The 24,900-nt window shown below is 31.3% G+C and overlaps 1 protein-coding gene across 1 annotated transcript; it reads right to left on the bottom strand.

Annotated features, from left to right (window-relative positions):
- Positions 1 to 13,083: 13,083 nt before the first annotated feature.
- LOC124540382 lies at positions 13,084 to 15,538 on the bottom strand. Its single transcript, XM_047117883.1, has 2 exons — positions 15,406 to 15,538; positions 13,084 to 14,478 (listed from the first exon to the last, which is right to left on the bottom strand). Exons 1-2 carry the CDS (start codon positions 15,536 to 15,538, stop codon positions 13,175 to 13,177), a joined length of 1,437 nt encoding a protein of 478 aa, XP_046973839.1. The 3' UTR covers positions 13,084 to 13,174.
- Positions 15,539 to 24,900: the final 9,362 nt, after the last annotated feature.

The following is a 24,900-nucleotide window of genomic DNA, read 5'->3' as shown; positions in this document are numbered from 1 at the left end:
CTACTTTCCGAACCGGTGTTAGCTTCACTTAGTTGTAAAATGACGAGTCAAAAGTGCTTGTAAAAGCCTACTTGAATAAAGTTTATTTTGATTTGATTTGATTTGATTAACTGTTAATTTATTTTCTATACAATCTTGCTTTGTGTATCTACTTTGTGATATTAAGTGTAAACCTATATTTGTTAAGCAGTTAGACTTTATTATGATACTAGTAGTCGCTCGCGGTTTCGCTCGCATTATAGATGTTAGTTGTAATGTGTTAGGAAAAAAAGTAGCCTATGTCCTTGCTTGCGGATCAAGTTTGCGTCGTACCAATTTTCATAAAATTTAAACAATTTAAACTATTTATTTTGCTAAACACATAGATTATACAGAAGAAAATAATTCAATTTAAAGAACACAGTGTAGGTAGCAAGGGGTTCATCTCAGTATAAGTTGTGCTAATGCACAGCACTGATTTTCAGATGGCCCCTGACTATTGAGTAAACATAAACAAATGCGCTCACACGGAAAATAAATTAATGAAACTATAAGAACAAAAAACTAAAACTAAAAAGCCATTATCCTTAAGAAAAAAAAAACATATTACACAAAAAGAAAAACATTACAAGGAACTTAGACATAAGATAGTCAGGCAGACAGACAGACATAGACATAAGACATTAAACATGAATATGATAAATACTAAGTCTATGAGGTAAATTCGGTTCAGCGGTTTGGTCGTGGAAGAGCAACAAACAGACAGACAGACAGCGTGACTTTCACATTTATAATGTTAATATAGCAACCTGGTGGTAAGTCACCACAGCTCATGGCTCACCACCAAGCTGGGCAGCTAAAATGTTATATCCCTTGCCTATAGCTCCACTGACTCGCTCACCCTTCAAACCGGAACACATTTCGCTCATCCAGAACGACATCGTCACAATTGTAAAAATCTCTAAAATGACTTTTTCATTCCAAACGATACATACTTTCTAGTGTAATATTGTCAGAATTATTGTTATATAGATATCAATCAAAAACTATTGAAACAATAGTCTAAGTATCGGTGTTTCACAGTAGAATACCTAATAATACTAACTTTAATTATAAAAGTCATTAAGAAGGTGTCTAAATATGGAATTATCTTTCTGGTACATTGATTTGAGATTCGAGAGATAACAACATAAACAGGGTTCTGCAATTGAATAAAAAAACAATTGAAAAAAAAATTTTATAAAACCTTTTTTGTAAAACTTACATCATCTAGATAATTTTTTAATTAAACCATTTTTATCAATCTTTTATAGATACCTAAAATTTTATATGTGTAAGTATATTATTATTGATATCTTTGTTATAGGCATATTACTTAGTACATTACACACATTATAAATAGTAATATTAAATTCTCTTTTATAAATATATAACTCATATAATGCTTTTATTTTATTTGTGCGTTTTTATGACGTCAATCAAAATCAAAATAGACTTTATTCAAGTAGGCTTTTACAAGTACTTTTGAATCGTCATTTAACAACTGTATGTGAAGCTACGACATACGAAAGTCGAATATGATTATTAACTATTATTATTTTTTATTTTATTTATTTAGCGAAGCGAACAGATAACTAATACTATTACATAACACAAACAAATAAAGAAACTTATCTATCCCCCGTAATAATATCTATAACCCAACTTCTGAATTTACCCGCTTAATATTAATAAAACAAACGCACACACTCAACTAACAAAATAACAGCTTATAGTCGGAGTAATTTTATACGGAACCTCCGGGTAGGAGCTTAATAAGCCCCCAAAGGATTAGTAAGACGTCATTAAAATTACCGACGGGTTAACGTCTTTATATGTATGGGAGGTGACATACATATATTTATTCTAATTTGATTATATTCATATATATCGATTCAATAGAATAATAATAATAATAGTTACATTTTTTCTTACACTAAATCCATTCTAAAATACCTACCTGAACTATTATATCCTACAAAAAATAAATAACTTAACATTCAATTAAATTAACAGATTTATTAAAAATCACATGAAATATGAAAAAATTAAATTCGAAATGTTAAATAATACATAATCCTTCCAATGGAATAGCATATGGGTAGTAGGTACCTACTACCCATAGTAGTATAGACTATATTATATTATTAGAGCTGTCTGTATAAAAAATGTCATAATGTATTAGGTCTTACAAAATGACTTTTGTAATTTACTCAATCAATAATTAGGTCTCTAATAATGATCATTGGCAGTATAGACTTTTTCTTTTTCATTTGACATACTGGTTACTGGTTTTCTGGAATAATCTCGAATAAGTTAGTACAATAATTAAAGCCTTTATCATCGTTACGTTGTTTATATTTCCAACATTATTCTATCTATAGTTTTGTAAATATTTTAGACAGCAAATTCATTTGCTTTCAAACAAATAAAATAAAAAAAAAATCAAAATAAACTTTATTCAAGTAGGCTCTTACAAGCACTTTTGAATCGTCATTTTACAATTAAGTGAAGCTACCACCGGTTCGAAAAGCAGATTCTACCGAGAAGAACCGGCAAGAAACTCAGTAGTTACTCTTTTTTAAAATTTAAAAATACAAAGTCATGTTAATTAAATACAATTATTTAAATATGTATCATTTAAGTGTTAAATTATATAAAAAAGCTTCCATGAGTTTAATTTTATCGAACGAATGAATATAAATCCGTACAAAATGTGAAGCTATTTAATTAACGGTTATGTAATGGGAAATTTTAAGTGCCGTCGTCTTCCCGTTGTCTCAGGTGGCCCTCACCACCCGACCACCCACTGCGAAATGTCTCCGTCTCAACTTACGAATAACATATACATATATATATTATACACGCGGTGCCTGCTTTCCTTTCGAATATTTGAAGACCCCCGTGGTCCCGGGTTCGATTCCCGGCCGAGTTTTAAAAAAGTTTATTAGTTTTCTATGTTGTCTTTGGTCTCTATTTCTGATTATCCATAACACAAGTGCTTTGTCTAATTACATTTGGATCAGGGTAACTGTGACACATACATATAAATACCAATACACACATACAAAATTTCGGTATCTGTGTTGCTTAACGACACGTGATATGTACCTAAATATCGGTAGTTTTTATACTGCTCTCGTGCAAATATGGTTTTACCAACATTTGAACTACTAACTCAAAAAAATCATATTGAATTCAATAAAAAACCACCGGAATCAAATAAAACAGCAGATCACGTTTCATTTTTTTTAGTCATAAATATTTTCTTTTTTTTATTTTGAGATAAGGCTTAATCCACAATACACTAAAATATATACCTAAGTAGGTACACATAATTGCATATACTTGATATAGCAAAATCAAGTATTTACTACAAAAAATCTGCCAATGAATTACCAATACTACCTGAATTCATTGCCAGTTATTCTGGATTTTATTAATAGTTTAACATTTGATTTAAACATGTATCATAACTCAAAAGATCTTGTAGCTATTGAAATAAAACGATAAATGTATTTTTTTAACTTTGTATTTACTTAATTCATCTCAAACTCGGAGACGTAGAAAAATATCATGAGAAAACCTTCAGGAGTACTTAGCTAGCGGCGTTCTTAAAATGCATCAGATGAAGTTGTACTTCCATTCAAGGTCTTCCTATATAAAACGATTGACCTTTTTCCATCCAGAAATTCTTAAACAATGATTGGTAGGTATATGGAAGATTTATGAAAATTATTGCGCTCTATGTATTAACATATGCAAAAACATATATATGACTCGTAGGTAGTTCGATTGAAAATGACCATACTGGATATCGGTCAAGAGAACTAAAGCTATCAACCAGCAGTAATGCAGCGTAGTTACGACCTTTTTGTTCCATGACCTAAAAAAATAAATTTAAATAAACATAAATAGACATAGCATTTATTTATTTATATAGTAAAGTTGCTTTATATTCCGCCCCTACCAAGAATTTGATATAACGGTTTGAAACTTCGCTGCGTGCTCGTTTTGAATTTAAATTACAATAAGGGTTGTCACTTTTAGAAATAAAAAAAGAAAATAACATATTATAAGTATGAGGTTTTTGTGTATTTTAGTGAAACGTATGTAAAGAAATTGTTTATAAAATACTATTATGAGCGTCAGTAAGTAGATGAAATGAGATGTGTAACATGCCCCACTCTTTCTCTCCTCGTGCAATCTGTGGAAGAGATTTCGGGCAAAGGTCGGAAATGTGTGTGTGTATGTGCAGGGAGACAAGAGAGCGCGATACTGGAGTTGACCGTCAGATACCAATTTTCTTAAGGATTTTCCTTCCTGTTGTGAGATATTAAACATATGTTATTCTTTTTTATCTGACATAGTTGGACGTGTAAATGGGCTATCTACTGACAAGTGGGCCACCTCGGCAATATTAAAATCGTTATAGTTTTTATTTCCTTATTTTGTCATTATTTATATTATGTTTTTCATTCATGCTTTACATTTTATTTTTGTATGTCATAAGATTCATTCTTTCTCATTCGCCCTAGGATTGTTTGATCCGATTTTACGTTTTCCCTGTCTCAGATAAAAATGTCAATAGACACAATCTGCTTCACAGAAAACAATTTGGATTCATGAGGGGTCGCTCGACTACCGACGCAGGTATCGAACTTATAAAAAATATCTATGAGGCCTGGGAGGGGTCGCAGGATGCCTTAGGGATTTTCTGCGACTTATCCAAAGCCTTTGATTGTGTTCAGCATGAAACTCTGGTCAGGAAACTATATCACTATGGAATTAGAGAATGTGCACTCGACCTTCTGACTTCTTATCTTAACAATAGAATTCAGAGGGTTGACGTTAAAGGGACAAGGTCTCCTAGGGTCTCAGTTGGTATGGGGGTCCCACAAGGATCAATTCTTGGTCATTTTCTATTCCTCATATACATAAATGACTTGCCATTTCTTGTTGGGAACAAACATGATATAGTATTGTTTGCTGATGATACCTCTTTGGTTTTTAAAATTAATAGGAAACAGGTTCAGTATGACGATGTAAACAATGCTATGTCCGATATAGTACATTGATTTAGCGTAAATAAATAAACTAAAATTGTAAAATTTAGCACACCAAACGTGCAAAATGTAAAACCCGATGTACTTATCAATGGGGAATCGATGGATTCAGTTGAAACAACTACAGCAAAAACAACAGCATTTGCGATCAAAAAAATTTGATTATTTACTGATGTTGATACGGCTCGACTAGTATATTTTAGTTACTTTCACAGTATAACGTCCTACGGTAGTATGCTTTGGGGTAACGCAGCCGCTATCCGTATGTGCTGCAGAAGAGGGCTATTCGCGCAATCTATAACCTAGGAGCCAAGGAATCATTAAGGTATAGATTTAAAGAAATTAAGATATTGACTGTTGCTTCTCAATACATATTTTGTAATGTTTTGTATGTACGGAAAAATATTAATGTTTTTATGAGAAAATGTGATTCTCATAACATTGGTACAAGGAACAAACACAATCTTGTTACTCCTGTTACTCAACTGCATAGAGTCAGTAACTCTTTTGTGGGGCAATGTATACGCTTCTACAACAGGATCCCAGAAAGCGTTCAAAATGCTTCTGTTGCCAAATTTAAAAAAAATTGTTAAGGAACGCTTGTGTGCAAAAGGTTACTATACAATTAGCAAGTTTATGTTTGATTGCACACCTTGGGAATAAAACGATCGCCTCCTGTTTCTAATCATATACTACTATGTATCTTATTAATTTGACAAAAAAAAAAACAAAAAAAGACCCGCTGAGTTTCTTTCGCCGGTTCTTCTCAGGTCAGGGTGTTCCTTTTTCCGAACCGGTGGTAGTGTTTATTTGACAATCAATAAGTAAGTGTAATGCTTCTATATTGAATAAAGGAATTTGAGTTTAAGTTGTCAATACATGATATATTTAATATATAGAAGTTTGAAACTAAGAAAATATATTTTTTATTGATTATGGGACAACAACCACATCGAGACGTATAAAACTTGTTTGTAACATAGAAATATGGAAAAGTGATTATTACCTATCAAATAAGTAGAAAGACTCCAAAAACAACAACATACGTAGGTATCATCTTATTTATAAATAATCATTTTATGAGGCATCCTTAACAATAGACACCGTCCAAGAGAGAAAGGTCAATTGCTTAATAAATCCACTAACTTTCTACAAAATGGGTGTAACCCCAATCAAAAATATACTATTAGTTATTCAACTTTTTTACTTCAAAAACATAAATGATAATAAATTTAAAAAGAGACAACCCTAATTCTAGCAGCCATTATTTTTCAGACATCACAATCTATTAAATTTTTATAAAATAATAATGATTATTTTTAAATTGGCAACCCTAACACGAGACGCCTTCCAAGAAAGCAAAGCAAGGAGCAAAGTTAGATTGAAAGGAGTACGTGCCGGAACGATGTTGAACGAGCGCCGTAGAATTCCGGGCGGCCACAGTTACGAGATTTGATATTATGAGTTACGAGCGAATGAGCGAATGAGGGAACGACTTCTACTTAACATGTTTGAATGAAGCTCGAGTGAGTGATAAAATTCCTATACTCATTTTGTGTTTATATAATTATAAAAAATAGATATAAGTATGTGTATTTAAATAGATAGAAAGAAAAGTGATGGTTTGTTTATATGTTATAGCATTTGTACTTTAAGAAATAGGTAAAAAAAGTAACAGCCTGTAAATTTCCCACTGCTGGGCTAAAGCCTCCTCTTCCATTAAGGAGAGGGATTGGAACATAATCCACCACGTTGTTACAATGCGGGTTGGTGGTATGCACATGTGGCAGAATGTCGATGATATTAGACACATGCAGGTTTCCTCACGATGTTTTCCTTCACCGCCGAGCACGAGATGAATTATAAACACAAATTAAGCACATATATATATATATATGTGTGCTTAATTTATATATCTATATATATATATATATATATATATAGTGGTGCTTGCGTGGGTATGATCCCGCAATAATCGGTCAAGATGCACGCATTGTAACCACTGGGCCATCTCAGCTCTAAGGGCCCTTCACACCAAGGTATTATATCCTATTTGTGTGTCACACTGACTCGATCACTGGTATTGTTGTTTGGCGACACAATATGTGTTGCTTAATAAGTTATGGGGTCCTAGTCGAATCAAATTCCTATAATACAAATGCATTACACTTAAATTTTGACTGGCAAATTAAACACTTTCACCGGCTCGGAATATTATGACTTGAAGAAACCATCGAAAGAAACGTATCGGTTTTTTCTCATACAAACATGTGTAATATAGAGTACATTGGTATATGTATATGCTTTAAAGCAGGTGCATCGTCCTTTATTCTTTCGTCTGTCTTTATCAGCTTTCTGGAACGTAGCGTGAAAAACTTAGTGAGACTTTAATGATATTTTTTAGCCTGATGATTTACTCGAAATTGAGATTTCAGAATATATAGTTCAAACCAGCCACAATACCAATAAAGAAAAAGCGTCCTAAAATACTACATTCAATTGTACTTAGTAAGGACACACATTGATAAAAAATACTTTTCAAAATCACATAGATACGTAAAGGAGTAATGTATTTTTTAAAACTATTATTGTATATTTAATATCAATAAATTTATTCAGTCAATAATTTATAAATGAACATCAAACATTTTAAAATTAAAAAATTATGTCAGTCAAATAAATTTAATGAATTTTATTTTCCACACAAAGAACCTCACACATATATTATCATATAGCTTTTTTAGTTTTGACCTTGTTTAAACAAAATTTGAAAAATACCTTCACTCTATTTTCCTACTTGAGTTGAGATACTAATAAACCTTAATAGATCAAGAGTACACGTGCAACTCTATGTCTAAGCGCCACCGTATTACGCCTTAATACAACTTTATAGGAAATCTGATGAGAATGCATATCGCTACTACCAAGCGAAGAAGGTCGTATGTAAATCATATTTAAAACCAAAAAACACCGCTTTTAAATTGATGAATGAATTTAATGCTTTGTTTGTAATGAGTCTAAAATTTAAATTTATAAAAAGACTCATTTTAAATTATAATATTGATAATTAAAGAAATTTTTTTTTGGATGATAGAGTGAGTTGTTTTCATTTTTATTTAAAGCTAGTTGCAGCTGTTAGTTATAAAAAGTAACCTATGTCCTTCCCTAGCGTTCAAGCTGACTTCGTAGCAAACTTCATCAAGTTGATAGAGTTACTATCGCATTTATAACATTAGATTATATGCATACCTTCTTATGAAATATGTTAAATCAAGTTATAATAAAGGTATGCGACAAAAATACATGCATATTGTTGTCTACATGTATAGATAATAAACTAAGTACATTAAAATTGATAAAGAGGAATTCGCGAAAATAGATAACAACGCAACAAAGAGATTAAAAAAAAGATAAGAACGCTTGCTTGTCACGTGGTTGAATACCAAATCTCCAACCAAGAATCTGGATCGGGCATAGCTGGTGAATACAATCAACATAGAATATATTAGTGGCTAAAATAAAGAAAGCTGACATACTGACAAAAACTATAAAATATCATATATCTTAAAATAAGTCGAGATGGCCCAGTGGTTAGAACGCGTGCATCTTAACCGACGATTGCGGGTTCAAACCCAGGCAAGCACCGCTGATTCATGTGCTTAATTTGTCTTTATAATTCATCTCGTGCTCAGCGGTGAAGGAAAACATCGTGAGGAAACCTGCACGTGACAAATTTCATAGAAATTCTGCCACATGTGTATTCCACCAACCCGCATTGGAACAGCGTGGTGGAATATGTTCCAAACCTTCTCCTCAAAGCGAGAGGAGACCTTTAGCCCAGCAGTGGGAATTTACAGGCTGTTGTTGTTGTTGTTAAAAGTTGAACCAAGATATATGTAAGGAAGAAGAAATACAATTAATACAAAACATATATGTACCATAACGGATTATATATGAAGGGTAACGCGAATCACAGCCCCATATTAAACAAACTTTGTAACAATAGACAGAACTCGAAAACATTAATCTTCAAACGAAACCGCGATCTCAATATAGTTGGAAAGCTGTATAAGCACCTACATATTTTAATATATCTCGCACGTAACTTAAGTAACGGGATGAGGAGCAAGATGGCGCCACGGGTACTTCTTAGCGCGTTGCTCGTTACGTGCGGGAGAGGCTTTTGTTTCTCACTACATTAAAAAACATTTGAACTAATATTTACTGATTTATTTGTATATGCCGTAAACAATTACATTTTATAATGTTGTCGTAAATTTTCGCGATTATTACACATTGAGATAAAACTGGTTTTAAAGGATTTGAATCGCGTATATGAATTATTTTTAACATCCCGACGACGTTTCGAGCACTTTACAGTGTTCGTGTAAGTCTACCCGTGACCACGAAATGTAATTGAAATAAAACCAATTTATTTCAATTACATTTTAATTTTTGTTTTTTATTATACGGCATTTTGCAAGATTCGATTTCTCAAATGTCATTGTTTATATTTGTTTTATGGGTTCAGTGTAATTCAGAAAAAAAATAATTCCCTTATGACTCAAGGCGGGATATTTGTATGTTGATATTAATTATATGATATAATTAAGTGGTACCTTCGTGTGTTGCCTCTGGTATTACCAACCACTTATCATATAGTCTACAAGAAAATTATCATTATAATTGTAAACAGATTTTACCCTAGAAGATACCAATTATGGTATATAAACAACTAAAACATATTCCGTAATTTGCTCTCTTATCCAAAATAAACGTCAACAAACAAATATCCATTTGCTAGATTCAAATCTTTATCAAGAACATTAAATCATATATTGTACGCGTTATATTAACAAGAAAAAAAATATTTTAAATAAAAATACAAAATCCGTCTCCATACATTTACCCAGCAGGCGCACAAAGTTATAATATCTCTGGTTTTCGCGGAGGGGGAGGCGTCTTGGGTGGAGGGAGGTTTCACGCCTTACTTATTTACGTTACCACGTATATAGGTTTATGAAAATTAATAAAAACGTAACATTTTTAACATATCATATTTTAAAATTAAATTCATAACGACAACACCTTTACTATATTTATATACAGTTTTAAATGATACATATGACTTTTTTGAGTCAAAGAACTGACATGAAAATCAGTAATCATGTGCGATAGTGCGCAACGAAAGCTCTCTACATACACCAGCGCACATAAACAACGATTCTGTTCCCTGGTTATTATTTCCCATGTTACGCGCACAAAGTTACACAAGACTTATAATGTCGTTGGTTTTAGCGGGGGTGGGGAGTCTTGGGGGGTTGCCTCATGCCTTACTTATTTACATAATTACGTATAATTCCTATCTTCGTATGTGTGTAGCGAAGTTTAATATTTCACTCGGTAAGGAATTGTGTTTTCACATTTTATATCTATTTACTATAGGAACGCAAAACGTATCATGTTTTAAATATATGTTCGACTAATTAATAATAATAATACTGCTAGCATTCTTGCCACCATTCCACGCGGTCAAGATTTATACAGTAACTAGTTTTAGTTCATATTTGTATAGGTATATATTTAAGCATTTAATGTTGTTAATTCTTATGTTAATAAATTATTAATATTGTTCGACTATATATGTTGTATTGATTATGTTAGTCAATACAAGGACATACATTTTTGTCATCAATTAATTACTACAACATATATATTACTTATTTATATAATTTTGTGTGTCTGTGGCCTAAGCGAATTTGAAATTTGAAATTCGCGAACCGGATTGGGTAATAATAGTAACATTTTTTCAACTTTTTTAAATATTTACGTAATTGATATTTAGGACAAGTGATTTATATTTTTATTTTGTTATGTGGTGAATGATGATGAATGAGATGAATGATGATTTTTTGATGTGGGTGAATACTTTTTAGATATATTTTATTTTTATACAGAAATATTTTTAACACTTAATTAAGAAACACTAAGACTACAGAAGATGAGCTACAATAACTTATTTTACATTTTATTATAATTTAAAACATAACAGTAGGCGATTACGTTATATATTATATTTTTGAATTTTTAATTAAAATCTCACCAATGGCGGATTTACAAATCGGCCGCTAGTAAGCTAGTAAGGCTATTAAATTTTTGCCGCCCCATTTTTTTTCCAACATTTGTGATCTATCGTCCTCATTACATCGGTTTTTTCTCGTTATTAGTATGATTATAAACTAGGTGATATTTTTGTCCGTTACTAGATTATTTTTCCAATTCGCTCAGTAGTGACTACTATACGGATTACGGATGTAATGTGTATGTATACATATAACTATAAGTTTTTTTTTAATTTCTATAAGATAATAACAAATTTATGCTAAATTTGCCGCCCCTCTAAATCTGCCGCCCTAGGCTCCAGCCTACTTAGCCTATTGGTAAATCCGCCACTCGATTTCACATATTAAATACTAGATATAAATTCTGTGAACACCCTTATAAATCAAAGAAAAATTAAAAAATATATATCTGAACATCTTACTGATTAAGAATTTAAAGTAGTAAGTAAGTAAGTATAAAGGCGATGCAACAACGAAACTATGGGAAGATATATAAAAGCTATTAAACAAACGATCGTCTTCAAACCGAATAATAAAGTAAGACAGTTCTCAGAGTAACGACACATTTCAAACCCAATTTATCGTTCACGAGACGTGATTTCAGTTACAAATTCGCTGGATTACGCGAATATCACAGTAACATAATATTGATAAGTCTTGTAGGTACCTATTTAATTAGGTCGTGTTATAATTCACAAAGAAAATAGAAGATAAACTTTGTGTTTATACACAATGTCATTAAAACGCACCCAAATTCAGATGGACAAAAAATGCAAGACACTTACAGTTACTGCTAATGCAAAAGGTCGTAAGTACAAATTGACTTCTTCCTAGGAGAGAACGAAAACTCATTATTACTTAGGTTGTTTTTACGTAGAGTACTGTGACGTTGCCATGGTAACTATTGTAATAACATACATACACGAGTATATAACTTTTCACTTGGACGTAGTTTCTCAAAAATAATCCTAAATCACCTTAGTGATCAAATTCGTTGCAATTAACACAAATGATCTTTCGACATTGTCTACGAATGTCTCGTGAACAAGACATTCGTAGACAATGTCGAAATATCGAGCTCCACCGAACAAAAATAAAAAACATGGTAAATATCCCGAAATTAATAACTTTAATAATGATTATTAAATACTCAATTGTTATTCTTGATATTATAATGGCATAAACATTATAAACGCAAAAAAAAACTATATCTGATTTTACATTAACACAAAGGTTTTAGTCAAAACAATTTTATTCATAATAAAATTATAAATTAAACTATAAAAAATAAATTAAATATTTAAAATTAATTATATTACAAGACGCATTTAATATCAGTAGTAAAAATATTGATTTCGAGTCTGTTGTAGAAGCCTTTAGCGATGACAATCTTGAGTTCACAGAACATATTAAACCAATTTATCATTACCAATAATTTGTATCACAGTAACACTATATGTTATAGGGTAGAAGTGTTTCTTACAATACTTAGTGTTTAAGATTGTCGAAACAAAATGTCTTTGCTAACGTAGTTCGTCGATAAGGCACTAACCTGACTGACTGACAGACTTTGCCATAAATTTGTACAGTGAGTTGCCATAACTGTAATAACGCACGCTGATCATGGCTTAACCTCAAAACATTAGTCAGTCGGGGTAAGATAAGGTTCGTCACCTTAAGATCTATTTTCGTGTGCTCAGTGTGATTGACAATCTGCTTTACCGATCGAGACTGACATATTGCGTTGAAATGATTTGACGTTTAGATTTAAAAGGCACTAGGAAAAGTCGATAAAGGAATAAATTCGAAAACTGAAGAAGGTTTTCTTACTCTGACTGACTGACTTGAAGCAAACATCAATATTTTTAGTCCTACCAAAATTTATGTAGTCCATTTTAAAGGAATGAAACAAAATTATAACGAAATAGATAACATAAACTAAAACTAAAGAAGTGAAACATATACTATTCAGCGTGATGTACATTTTGATTGTGGTTTTTTCTTAGCACCGGAAAGTCTACGATTATGTACCATTAAGCCCATTTCCAAAATGTCATCGATTTGAACCATCTCCTTACAAGCTACAGGGAGGTTATTACCTTCTATAGACAAATTAATCAAACCTCTTGGTTTCCTATCTAAAAGCTTCTGAAATATAAGAACTCCCAGCAATTTCTTTAATGATAAATATGAAAGATTATTATAAGCTAAATTCAAGTAGCATAGGACGTTGTTTCCTTTAGAAAATACGCTTCCATCCTTAACGGTTGTGTCGTACGTAGTGTATGGATCCCTAAACTCTCCGAGAGAATTTTCAACCATGTTCAATGCTTTTTCATAATATATCAAATCTATATTAGCAAGGCTCTTTGCATCACCGATGGACTTTAATGAAGATTCCTTGTCTAATTTACTTTTCTTACCGGATACAGCTGATATTGGTCTTATCGATTTCCTCTTAGCTAATTTCCTATCAAATTCACCGGCTCGTATTTCTTTAATCATAACTTCGATTAATTCATTTTTATGTTTCAAATAGAGCATATGTCTTTGTCTAGCTTCGAACAACTCCTGTGACGTTAGTGGGAATTCTACGAGAACGTCGAATATCTGTTTCGCTCCCTCGTCAGTTAATCTGTTATCAGCCAAATTTAAGTAACTTAGGTGTCGATTCGATCTTAAGGCTTGTGCTAAATATGCTGCTCCCAAATCTGTTATGCTATTTGATGATAAGTTGAGAATCAATAGAGTTTTAGAAGCAGGCATTGGATAGATTAACTTTCTTGCTATATTCTCAACAATCAAATCATCAATTTTGCATCTGCATAATGAATAGTGCCGGAGAGGGCTGCTGGTTTCCAGCAGTATGTCAAAGTTTCCTTCCTTTAAAAAGGAACCATCTAAGCATATTTCTGTTATATGCGAGGTATTAAGAAATTTATTTATTTCATAAAGCGTGTACTGATCCATACCGCTATTGATAGTTATATTGGCTACATTCGATAGAAATTGTATAGTCAGTCCGATGATTTTGAAAATCAGTCTCGGTATTTGTCTGTTTTTTAGAAATTTTATTTCGACTAAATGTTCAAAACTATCATAAATGGCTACAATTCTTACTATATTACTATAAGCTACTGGTTGTTGAAGACCTGATGCTGAGTTTTCTTTGTCTTGATCTGATCCGACGTCATGACGAGATTGAGTCAACTTAATTCGACTTTTACCGGATTTCTTGCTTCTATCCGTCATAGCCACACTTACATATTCATCTGAAAGGGAAAATGAAAATCGAAATATTTATTACGTATTTTTTTTAATTGGTGGTTTGTGCTTTGTGCAAGCCCGCCTGGGTAGGTACCACCCACTCATCACACGCTAAACAACAATACGCAGTATTGTTGTGTTCCGGTTTGAAGGGTTAGTGAGCCAGTGTACCTACAGGCACAAGGGACATAGCATCTTAGTTCCCAAGGTTGGTGGCGCATTGACGATGTAAGGAATAGTTAATATTTCTTACAGCGTCATTGTCTATGGGTGACGGTGACTACTTATTATCAGGTGGCCCCAATATGTTCGTCTAAAAAGTCTTGTATGTTAAGTTTGTAATAACATAAAATTAAATTACATCATCAATAAATCATTACTTTAAATTAAGTTCTGCGAAATCAACCTATTATTATTTATATCGTAATATTTGAAACATTTGTTTGATTAAACATATATTTATCTTTATAAGGTAATCACATAATTCGTATTTACTTATATATATATATATATATATAAGTATGCCAAAAGCACATCTAGGTATATAATTAACAATATTTCTACAAACAATAATAAAGATAGATTGCAACTACCTAAGAAAAAAAAATCTATCAAATAAGTACTTACTTAGAGACAAGATGGCCCAATGGTTAGAAAGTGTGCATTTTAACCGATGATACAGGGTTCAAGCCGCTGAATATTCAAGGGCTTAATTTGTGTTTATAATTCATCTCGTGCTCGGTGGTGAAAACATCGTGAGGAAACCTGCATGTGTATTCTAATTTCATCGAAATTCTGCCACATGTGCCTTTCACCAACCCGTATCAAGTAACAGCGTAGTGGAATATATTCCGAACCTTCTCCTCAATGGGAAAGGAGGCCTTAACCCAGCAATGGGAAATTTACAGGCTGTTGTTGTTGTTAGTACTTACTTTGAAAACCCTTTGTGATAAGAACAGTTGTCTCTAGCTGAAGCTGGTTGCAAGCCCAGGGCAGGTAGTTGATGAAGTCGTCAGGTGTGGGCCGAGCATCAGACGGTTGATCGTCGGTACTAACTTTTTCCATTATAAAAAATCAGTTCATAAAAATATTATTAATATATGATTCAATGATTCTTCGTTCCAATATATTTAAACAAGTAAGTAAACAATGTACGAAAATATGTTTTTTTTTTTGTTTCTTAATATCGTTCGATTTCACGATATATAAATATATGCATAAAATATTCTGTCAATGTCATATATTTTTATTTTATTATTTATGTGTCAATTTTGACACTGGAAACAACTTTTTAATTTTAAAAAAAGAAGAAATTTGTAAGAAGATTTATAATAATATTGCCAATTATAAGGCAGCTGGGTCAAGGGCCTGATGCAGAAGGCAGTACTAGTCGGCACGGCGCGTACCTATTGTGAGGAAGTTCCTCTCTCTGGAGCCCTGACCACCGGTGGCTTGGACCCTGTTCCCGCCACTGGTTGGCCTCTGTGTTTTAAATTTTTAAATATATTTTGTATTTTATATTTAAGAATGTATTACATATGAGTAAAAAAAAATGACAATTACATAGAATTGATTTGATTTCTTTAATTAACTCACAGATTATAATGCAAAAGACAAATGGAGAGCGTGGAGTATTACAGTGGAGCAACAAAAGCGAATACAAAATCAAAACCAATGAAAATTGTCTGTATGCACTTGTTAATACGTCAAAAGTACCTACTGTAATTTTTTATTACGTATAACCGGGGATCTGTATTCGCTTTTTAGTATGTATTTGCTTTAATTCTTTCACTATAATGTTTCACGCGCTCTGTTTATTTTACAATATGAGTATTAACGCCTATTTACCTGATTACTTATTTACCTCATATTTACCTGAAAACATCATATTTATACTAAATAAACTGTATGCAATTTACATCTTTCTAATTTCTCGTATGATATTCTATAAACGAATACTCGATTTTCATCACAAACAAATCGAAGATTAAAAAAAAGTTATTTAGTTAACCAACCCATTCGTCATGTAGTATAATGCTCTTTTTCAATTTTAAATAATAAATGAGGTTATATTTAGGACCTAAGTTATCTATAACGAAATGAATGTAATAACAAATGTTTTAAAACAAATATATTAGAATAGACACATTAAATATTAGGTAATAAACACAATCTTACACAGCCATTAAAAATTTAAAAAAAGAACTACATTTAGAATGACAGTAACAAATTGTTCTAAATACAAATTAAAAATGAAAACCTAATTTAAACCTCCTTTCTAAAATTATAATTAAAAAAAATATAGCCGCATGAAGCATAAGTAGGAGCCAAGTCCCCACGGGTGGGTACGGCACAAATCAGTGCTAGTAAAATTCGTCGGCGCGGCGGCGCGCGGGCGGCGGGGGCGCGTCGATATTCGCGCTCGGAAGCCATCTTAAAATATAACTCCCTCCCTCTCGCCTCCTTAGACGATGCTTTTTCAAACGCGCCGGGGTTGCCAACATTTTGTTTTTGGTTATCATTTTAAATTTTTTTATTAAAAATTGTAATATTTTAAAACTTAATTGTAGCTATTCTTTGCTAAGCTTTAGAATTTGAAAAATGTAGTTTTATTTATCATCAATATTTTACTTCTATATTTTTACATGACTAATTATTGAGTAGGTAAATGTTTTTTGAGAAAAGAAGGTTCCACATCTGTAACGTTTACTAAATTAAGTGTGATGGGTTTTATTTACAAAAACATTAAATAAGTGAATCAAATGTTCATAGTTAATCGTAAGATATTTTCGAAAGTAAGCTTTTTCACTTAACTTTTTAATTACCATATAACAAATACAGCTTAAAAAACAACTGATAGAGAAAACATTTATCTTTTCAAATATATCGTACTCGATCATAACCGTGTAGTCAATTGAATATCATATAAATTGAACGTCCGTCATCACGTTAAAATATCACTAAATATCGAGTAAAATATTATAAAAAATAATTAAATTGATTTGATTACAAAATCCAACAAGTCCCAATACTAAAGCTTTTATGCGAATCGAACCAATAACACCTCATTCACTGAACATTTAATATAAACAAGTAAGTACAAACACGGACCCAAAAGTAAACGGCTTACTTCGTAACCACTTATCTTGAAGGTAATAAATTTCTTGCCAACTTTGCCATAGCGGCTAAATCAATACGGCATTAACTCACACACGGGCACCTCACGCCTACCGTTGCAACGTAAAAACTATTGAAATGAAAATATAAACTCACACATATAAGTTCTACGGCAAATGCACTCACACAAATGTAAAACAGGTGTGTACATGAACCGCGCCTCCACCACCCCCACCCGTTCGCTCCGTGCGCCTTAGACGTTGGCTTTTTACATGGCTACAAGCAACTGTACAGGGTTTCGCAACATTTCGTTTGAAACGAATTTATTTTATATAAAGTATAATATTGAATGAGTGGTAGTATAATGCGTTAAATTAGAATAGATTTAAGGTAACAATGATTGTAAAGTGTAATAGACAACTAAACAGTTACACATTGTAAAAATGTCTAAAAACGATAAAATTGCTTTGTCCAATCTAGTTCTTACCCTATTTAAAAAAACCAGTTGGATATAAATTTGATCTTGATTTCGTTATTGACTTGAGACGTCCCTTTCAATATGACTGGTTTTTCTTGCGATGTTGTTTAGTGGGAATTCTATAAAGTTGAGAATTTGGTGTTTCTAAAGTTTCTCTAACCTGTTACGTGTGGACGATAGTTTCGTAATCTGGTTTATTGGAAAACAAGTTTTAACTCGAAAGCTCTCATTGTGACGCGTTTGAATATATTCGCTTTTTCCCACGAGCTAGATATACGAAAAAAAATCTTGATAATGGTACTGATTCACAAAAAAATTAAATTACAGTAAGTACATTTGAAATTTGATGTTTAATAATATAGTTTAAATTGGCGTAGCAAAAATAGTTCACAACTAAATTCCATACATTTATTAAGATTTTCCTCGCAGTAATATTTTACGTAATAAAAAATTTTGAATTAAAAATATATAGGTATTCTTTAAAATACCCAACATATTAACGTCACGTAAGTTCATACTCTAGTATAATGTATAAACCATTTCACTGACCGTCAATACATTGCCAGCCGTAATGCTATTTTTGTTAATTAAAAAAGCTTTAAATAACTTTGCTGCAATTTCTACACTAATTTACCTGAAAATTAATGGTATGTTATTAATAGCAAAATTAATGATAATTAATAATGATGATGATAAATAACAAACTAAATATTAACATTAAAATTTTTATTTAAATAGACACCTGTAACACACTAATAAAAAGATACATTTTTCTTATCCTTTTCTAATTTAACTATGAATAACGTTTGTCACATTATATTAAAAAAATAAATCTCTTAAAGTCTACATAATCGAAAAAGCTCCCCCTATGACAATTCTTGATACAGGTTCATAAAAAGCCAATGTTCCCACGAGCTAAGTCAATTGAACTGGTTTATTTCCTTGGCTTATCTTTCAAATGTTAGTCTATTCATAACATTAAACCTGTTTTATATTGCAAGTGGTCTTCCTTTGACAGGTGGATTTGTGCGATGTCAGTATGTTTTAGTTTCTTGTGATATCAACAACAACAACAGTACAAGACTTTAAAATGTGTTTGTGCGTGTAAAATTCGATTTTCAAATTTAGTGTCAGTGACATTGAAACTACATCATCTAATAATGTAACATATATTTTTAGAAATACATATAATTTACTATATATTTTTAAAAACTAAATTACATGTCTTTGCTTAAAACAATGAAAATATTATTAAACATTTATAAATCATTAATCACATTCAAACTCCTGTAACAAAAATTAATATTCATAGGAGAACGCACGAAAACATAGCAATACCGTAATTAGACATTTAATTATAAATCCAACATGAATTCTTAACAGACTAGACATGTTAAAATTTCACTTCCCCCAGCCGAACTACGCTATAGGCGTATCACCGCGGCCCCATCTCGCTGTCTTTCTAAGGGGACCGCATAAAATAGTTATAGAGGGTAGGGAGCTACTTAACCGTTTTTAGGAGACACCCCGCCCGGCGCAGAAAACACCCCACTACTTCAACCCACTTCCTGCTCCCACCCCCAGCTCCGTCCCGGGTTAACCCCACCCGCGTCGTATAACTATTCCTATATTTTTGCAAAAGTGAATTCTTACCGAGGGTTGGCGATACCTGTCTTTTACGTACGCGCTTATTGGTGTTAGTATTGTTTTTGTAGTGGTGTGGGTATTCGAATTTCAAATTCGGGTCAGGCGTTTTAGTTTTAATTTCAACGGATTTTGCTGAAAATGGATAATGTTTTTACGACTTGGCTTGCATTGTGAGATAGCGCTGTCGTTATTTTTTTTGTCAAATACTTTTAGTGAACTCAAATATTCATCACGTTTTAACACTTAAATAATTATTACGACATGATGTAGGGACATATAGTGCTATTCTATTTATTTTAATAAATTGTATAAAATTTATTGACACTTTAAACCATTACGTTTCCATTATAAGGAAAATGATTGAGCTTATAATATTTTTTTAAAGTGTGGGTGTTTTTTAGAATTTGTAGTTGTTATAACTTTTAATAAAATAATACCGAGCATTAAAGACTTTAATTTAGGTTTATTTAGGTACTTTATTTGTCTTAATTGTTGCTACCTAATGTTTCATTAATAATCACTAAGCGCTGTAGTACTCATAAATAATACTTCTTTTAAGAATAAACTCTATCATAAAATATTAAAAAAAAAAAAACAAATTACAATTTCGTTATAATTATTTAAGCCCAAAATCATTGAGAATAGATTATTAAATATAAACTGCTTTATAAACGAAATAATATGTTCTTAATAAAATGTAACCAATTATTCCATAATAGTGTATTAACAATATTCCAGGTAATAACATCTTTAAAACTCAACTCCCTGTAATAGAACCTTCCGGTTTGTTAGACCATACTCTAATAAGATTACACTGCTCTCTTCGTTTAACCTATTATAGCGGAGAATTCATGTGGCACACTATCACTTTATAAATAATTAAATTTATTATTTTTTTTAAATTCGCACCAAATGTTAGTGACCTGTGCAATTTTTTAAATTAGATCGCGTTCTTTTTTTAAATAATAACAATGATAATTTTATATTAGTGTCTTGATTGGTTAATTCATTATCGACTAGATTTCACCCATGTCTCAATAGAAGCGGTTGTAGGATGAAAGTATAAAAATGTAGTAACTTTTCTTCCTTATAGCTCAAGATTGCTTCATAGATATTTTCTCATTTATATATAATTATTATATAATATTAGTATGGATGAATGGTTTGCGATCTATTTTTCTTATTTCATAACTAACGGTCTTAGTGAACGTTGTTTTGTCTCATTCTCACAAGTATTAAATCAATAATGACAGAAAGGGAGAGTGTTTTAATAAACATCTAAGCGGTTATAAGTAAAGACGTAAATCACAAACTTATTTAAAAAATCGCGTTTTTTTATATTTGGTAACAGTTTAATTATAATAAATTAATTTAAGACTATAAGTACCAACCACAAGTAACACTACATAAATGGTCGTTTAAAATTTTAAAAGGAACTAAAAGAACGCGTTTATTTATTTGGTACTTTGATTTGATCTTACCTATGTATTTTTTTTTTAATAAATCAAATCAAGTTCCCTTATCAAAATAAAAGCAAGAACAATTTATTGATTTATTTAAACATAAGAAAAGAAAGAAACTTAGCGGGTTTTCTTTATTAGAAACTATTCTGATATATTTATATATAAATACGTATTAATGTATATATAAGTAAGTCTATGTATTCTTGTATTAAAATATATACAAAAGCCTTTCGAAGTTTACCTTCTAACCCCTTAATCTCATGTCCTATATTAAAAGGTCGTCTATAGGAGATCTTTCTCTTATCAATAAGACCTTTTGTACAAACAACGAATTTTATTAATATTTTCTTTGTCATATACAATAACTCATATTCTCAGTAATTTATATCACCTTAAAAATTGTAAGCATTCATGTATTACGTAGATAGTATATGTCTTTATATAGTATATAAAGTCGCGAAGATACGCAGTCGCTATAGTAGATATGTATGTATACGCGCCGCGGAGCAACGAGCTAAGGTAAAATTTTAGGGGGATGCGCCAGCTACGGCGATAGGGTTGCAAGTGAAATTTCCTCAGAAAATTCAAATATTATCAATGCTAATATATACATCCAACCAAGATTTTTATCTACGAACTACCCTCCTCTTTCAGAAACTTTTCCGCCATTATGTGTTTCAGAATATCTTTCTCGTATCTCAGGTACATTTAGTAAACTATTCGACTTTTTGCGAGGTAGTCTATTTATTTATTTATTTAAGCACGCTTACAACATACATATTACAAACATTTTTATTGAAATTTAAAAGTTATATTAAAGTTTGATATGTACGTCAATTACAAGTGTACATAACATTCATTGAGTACCTATGTATATTTATTTTATAAGTAATGATAGTTACAGTTACAGTGCAAATTTAAAAATTATTTATATTATTTAATTAATTCAGAATAAATATACAAATTAAATTAAAGTAAAATAAAAATTAAATCAAAATCAAATAAAAATAAATAAATCAAAATTGAATTAAAAATTAAATCAAAATAAATTAAAATTACATAAAAATAAAATCAAAATTAAATTAAAACTAAAACTAATCATGCGTTTTATAGTAATTAAATAACTTATTTCTGAAGATAGTGGGGGAGTCATTAAAAATGTCAATGCCAGGGATTGATTTAAGGATATTATTATACTCGTTGCATATTCGTATCAAGGGGGCTTGATTGCCAACATGCGTTCTTAAACAAGGAGTGTAGAATATTTTGTGAGTATTTCTGGGTGTTCTAGAAGGAACAGATATAAATAGTCTTTCAATAATTTCTGAATTTGTTACTTTGTCTATGACGTCACATGCGGTCATATGAAAAATGTTTCGATTTCAATTTTAAGTAATCTAAGCTATGGTCCTGGTACATTGGGCGTTTTTCATATTACTTTGTATAGCTATATGCACTAGTTGTAAATGAGTTGGTTACAGTTACTTCATAATTTTCTTTTGTCATCCCAGTCGATAACGTTTGTATAGGATATTTTAACCGTCCAATATTTAGTGTAAAATTGCTGTACGCCATTTTGATACGTATGTGATATATATTGTAAAATTATTATAGTCAATATCGCAAATCACATTTTGGCATTTCTCTTTCGTGTTCTGCGGTGAGAAGTTTTTTTTACGTAGTAGCATTCCGATCCATTTATGAAACATTACTATATATCTATATAATACAAATGTTAATAAACAAAATTTCAGTTACGACATTGTTCACGAACATCGTATGTGTCTTGATACAGCATATAAGTCGATCGCGAGGGTGGTTTTTACATTCTCCCTCAAGTACACCCACCCCACCGCGAACCACCCGACGCTACACCGCATACAAACTACCAGAGCGGTAACTGCTTTGTAATAGAGTCGAAATTCCCCTGAATTTATCCCAAGACGTTCCTCCCTCTTTCCCGGGCCGGGGTGTAATCTTAATATTAATATCGCCTTGGGAAGCTCCTTATATGATGGAGTTTTATGTTGGTATGTAGATTGCTTGGAGGATTATGTAGGCGCTTTATGATAGAAGATATAAAATCTCTTGGATTATTTGAGTTATTGTTTGGGACTTAGTTTGTAACAAGATTTAATTTATTGGAAACAATAAAATTTAAATAAAATGAAATCATCCTCCGATGACCTTATGACTATCGAATCTAAGCATAATTAACAAAAAAGGTAATATATAAAAATATAAAATTCATATCAACATTTAATGTATGAAATTTTCAGTACTTATGTTTTTATCGTATGATTACCTATATGATACATACACATTAAAATGCTTAGCAGCAGATTGTGATTTAAATCAACATTTAAACGAATTTTTAATCTATAATTTAATTTAATATAAAATTAAATCGGAGTTAGCTGTGTGAAACGAAACGTAAAACGTCAACGTCATCAATTGAACGCTTCTATAAATAACACCTCTTACCGGAAAGTTGAGAAAGAGACGAGAAACGTTGCTATTGCTATGAATGATTAAAAATGATTAAAAACGGAAAAAAAAGTTATTAAAACGGTATATGGTTTATAACAATAAATTAGTTCACATTTATTTTTAAAACCGTAAAAAATAGAACGAAAAAGAGATTGTCGTTTAATTTTTCTTAGGTAAGCTACGTAAAAGAAATTTGTTCTGAAACAAATTATAAGGATGTTTTGTTTTTACCTTTTTATTTATAGAGAGAAAATATATTGAGTGCCGCTTCTCAGTACAAATTTCATTTGTGACCTCTGTTATTATCACCTTTATTACACTTCTTAATTTTTTTTTAACTTAATACTATTTTACAATATAAGACCTGGCAATCAGAAACACAGTATTGGAAAATTTATATTACATTTATGTATAATATGTCGAAGTTTAGGCAAATTAGTAAAAAAAATAAGTAAAATAAACTTTATTTAAGTAGGCTTTTACAAGCACTTTTGTTTCGTCATTTAGCCAACTGTATTAAGTGAAGCTTGTTTTTAAGATTCTACGTGTTCACCTGTAAACTGTGTTTGTTAAATTTTTTTTCCCTTTTGGTACTGGAAGAAATATATTCAAAGTTAAGCATGATTTTCATACCAAGTTTCCTTTGTTTTCGATACTTGGTTCCAGAAACAAAGTACGTCCAATAATTTTTTAAATTGGGTAAATTTCGATTGTGATATTGTCTAAAAAATAAATGTAAATAAAATATTAAGTCAATCGATATAATGAAAAAAGTAAACAAGATCATAAACAAAATGTTTATCGGAATTTTCTGATTACCAAAAAAAAAAAAACACACATCCTAAATACTTCAAAATAAAAAATATAATTATATCTCGTAACAACAATACTATAATGCTATACACCAATTAAGCTTACCAGTACTTATACATACTTTAAATGCCAAATGAGCTGATATGGCCCAGTGGTTAGAACGCGTGCATCTTAACCGATGATTGCGGGTTCAAACCCAGGCAAGCACCACTATATACATGTGCTTAATTTGTGTTTATAATTCATCTCGTGCTCTCGTAAAGGAAAACATCGTGAGGAAACCTGCATGTGTCTAATTTCATCGAAATTCTGCCACATGTGAACAGCGTGGTGGAATATGTTCCAAACCCTCTCCTTAATGGAAGAGAATTTCTTGTCCCAGCAGTGGGAAATGTACAGGCTATTACTTTACTACTTTT

This window comes from Vanessa cardui, chromosome 25 (assembly GCF_905220365.1).
Source record: "Vanessa cardui chromosome 25, ilVanCard2.1, whole genome shotgun sequence".
NCBI lineage: Eukaryota > Metazoa > Arthropoda > Insecta > Lepidoptera > Nymphalidae > Vanessa > Vanessa cardui.
This window is presented reverse-complemented; position numbering and strand designations above follow the sequence as displayed.

What these genes read in the sequence shown, in the direction of transcription:
- LOC124540382 (XM_047117883.1), bottom strand. Translation starts at nt 15,538, where the DNA reads ATGGAAAAAGTTAGTACCGACGATCAACCGTCTGATGCTCGGCCCACA. An exon ending in TATCACAAAGGGTTTTCAAA is followed by an intron (nt 14,479 to 15,405) that starts GTAAGTACTAAC and finishes TTTCCCTTTCAG; the next exon opens with ATGAATATGTAAGTGTGGCT.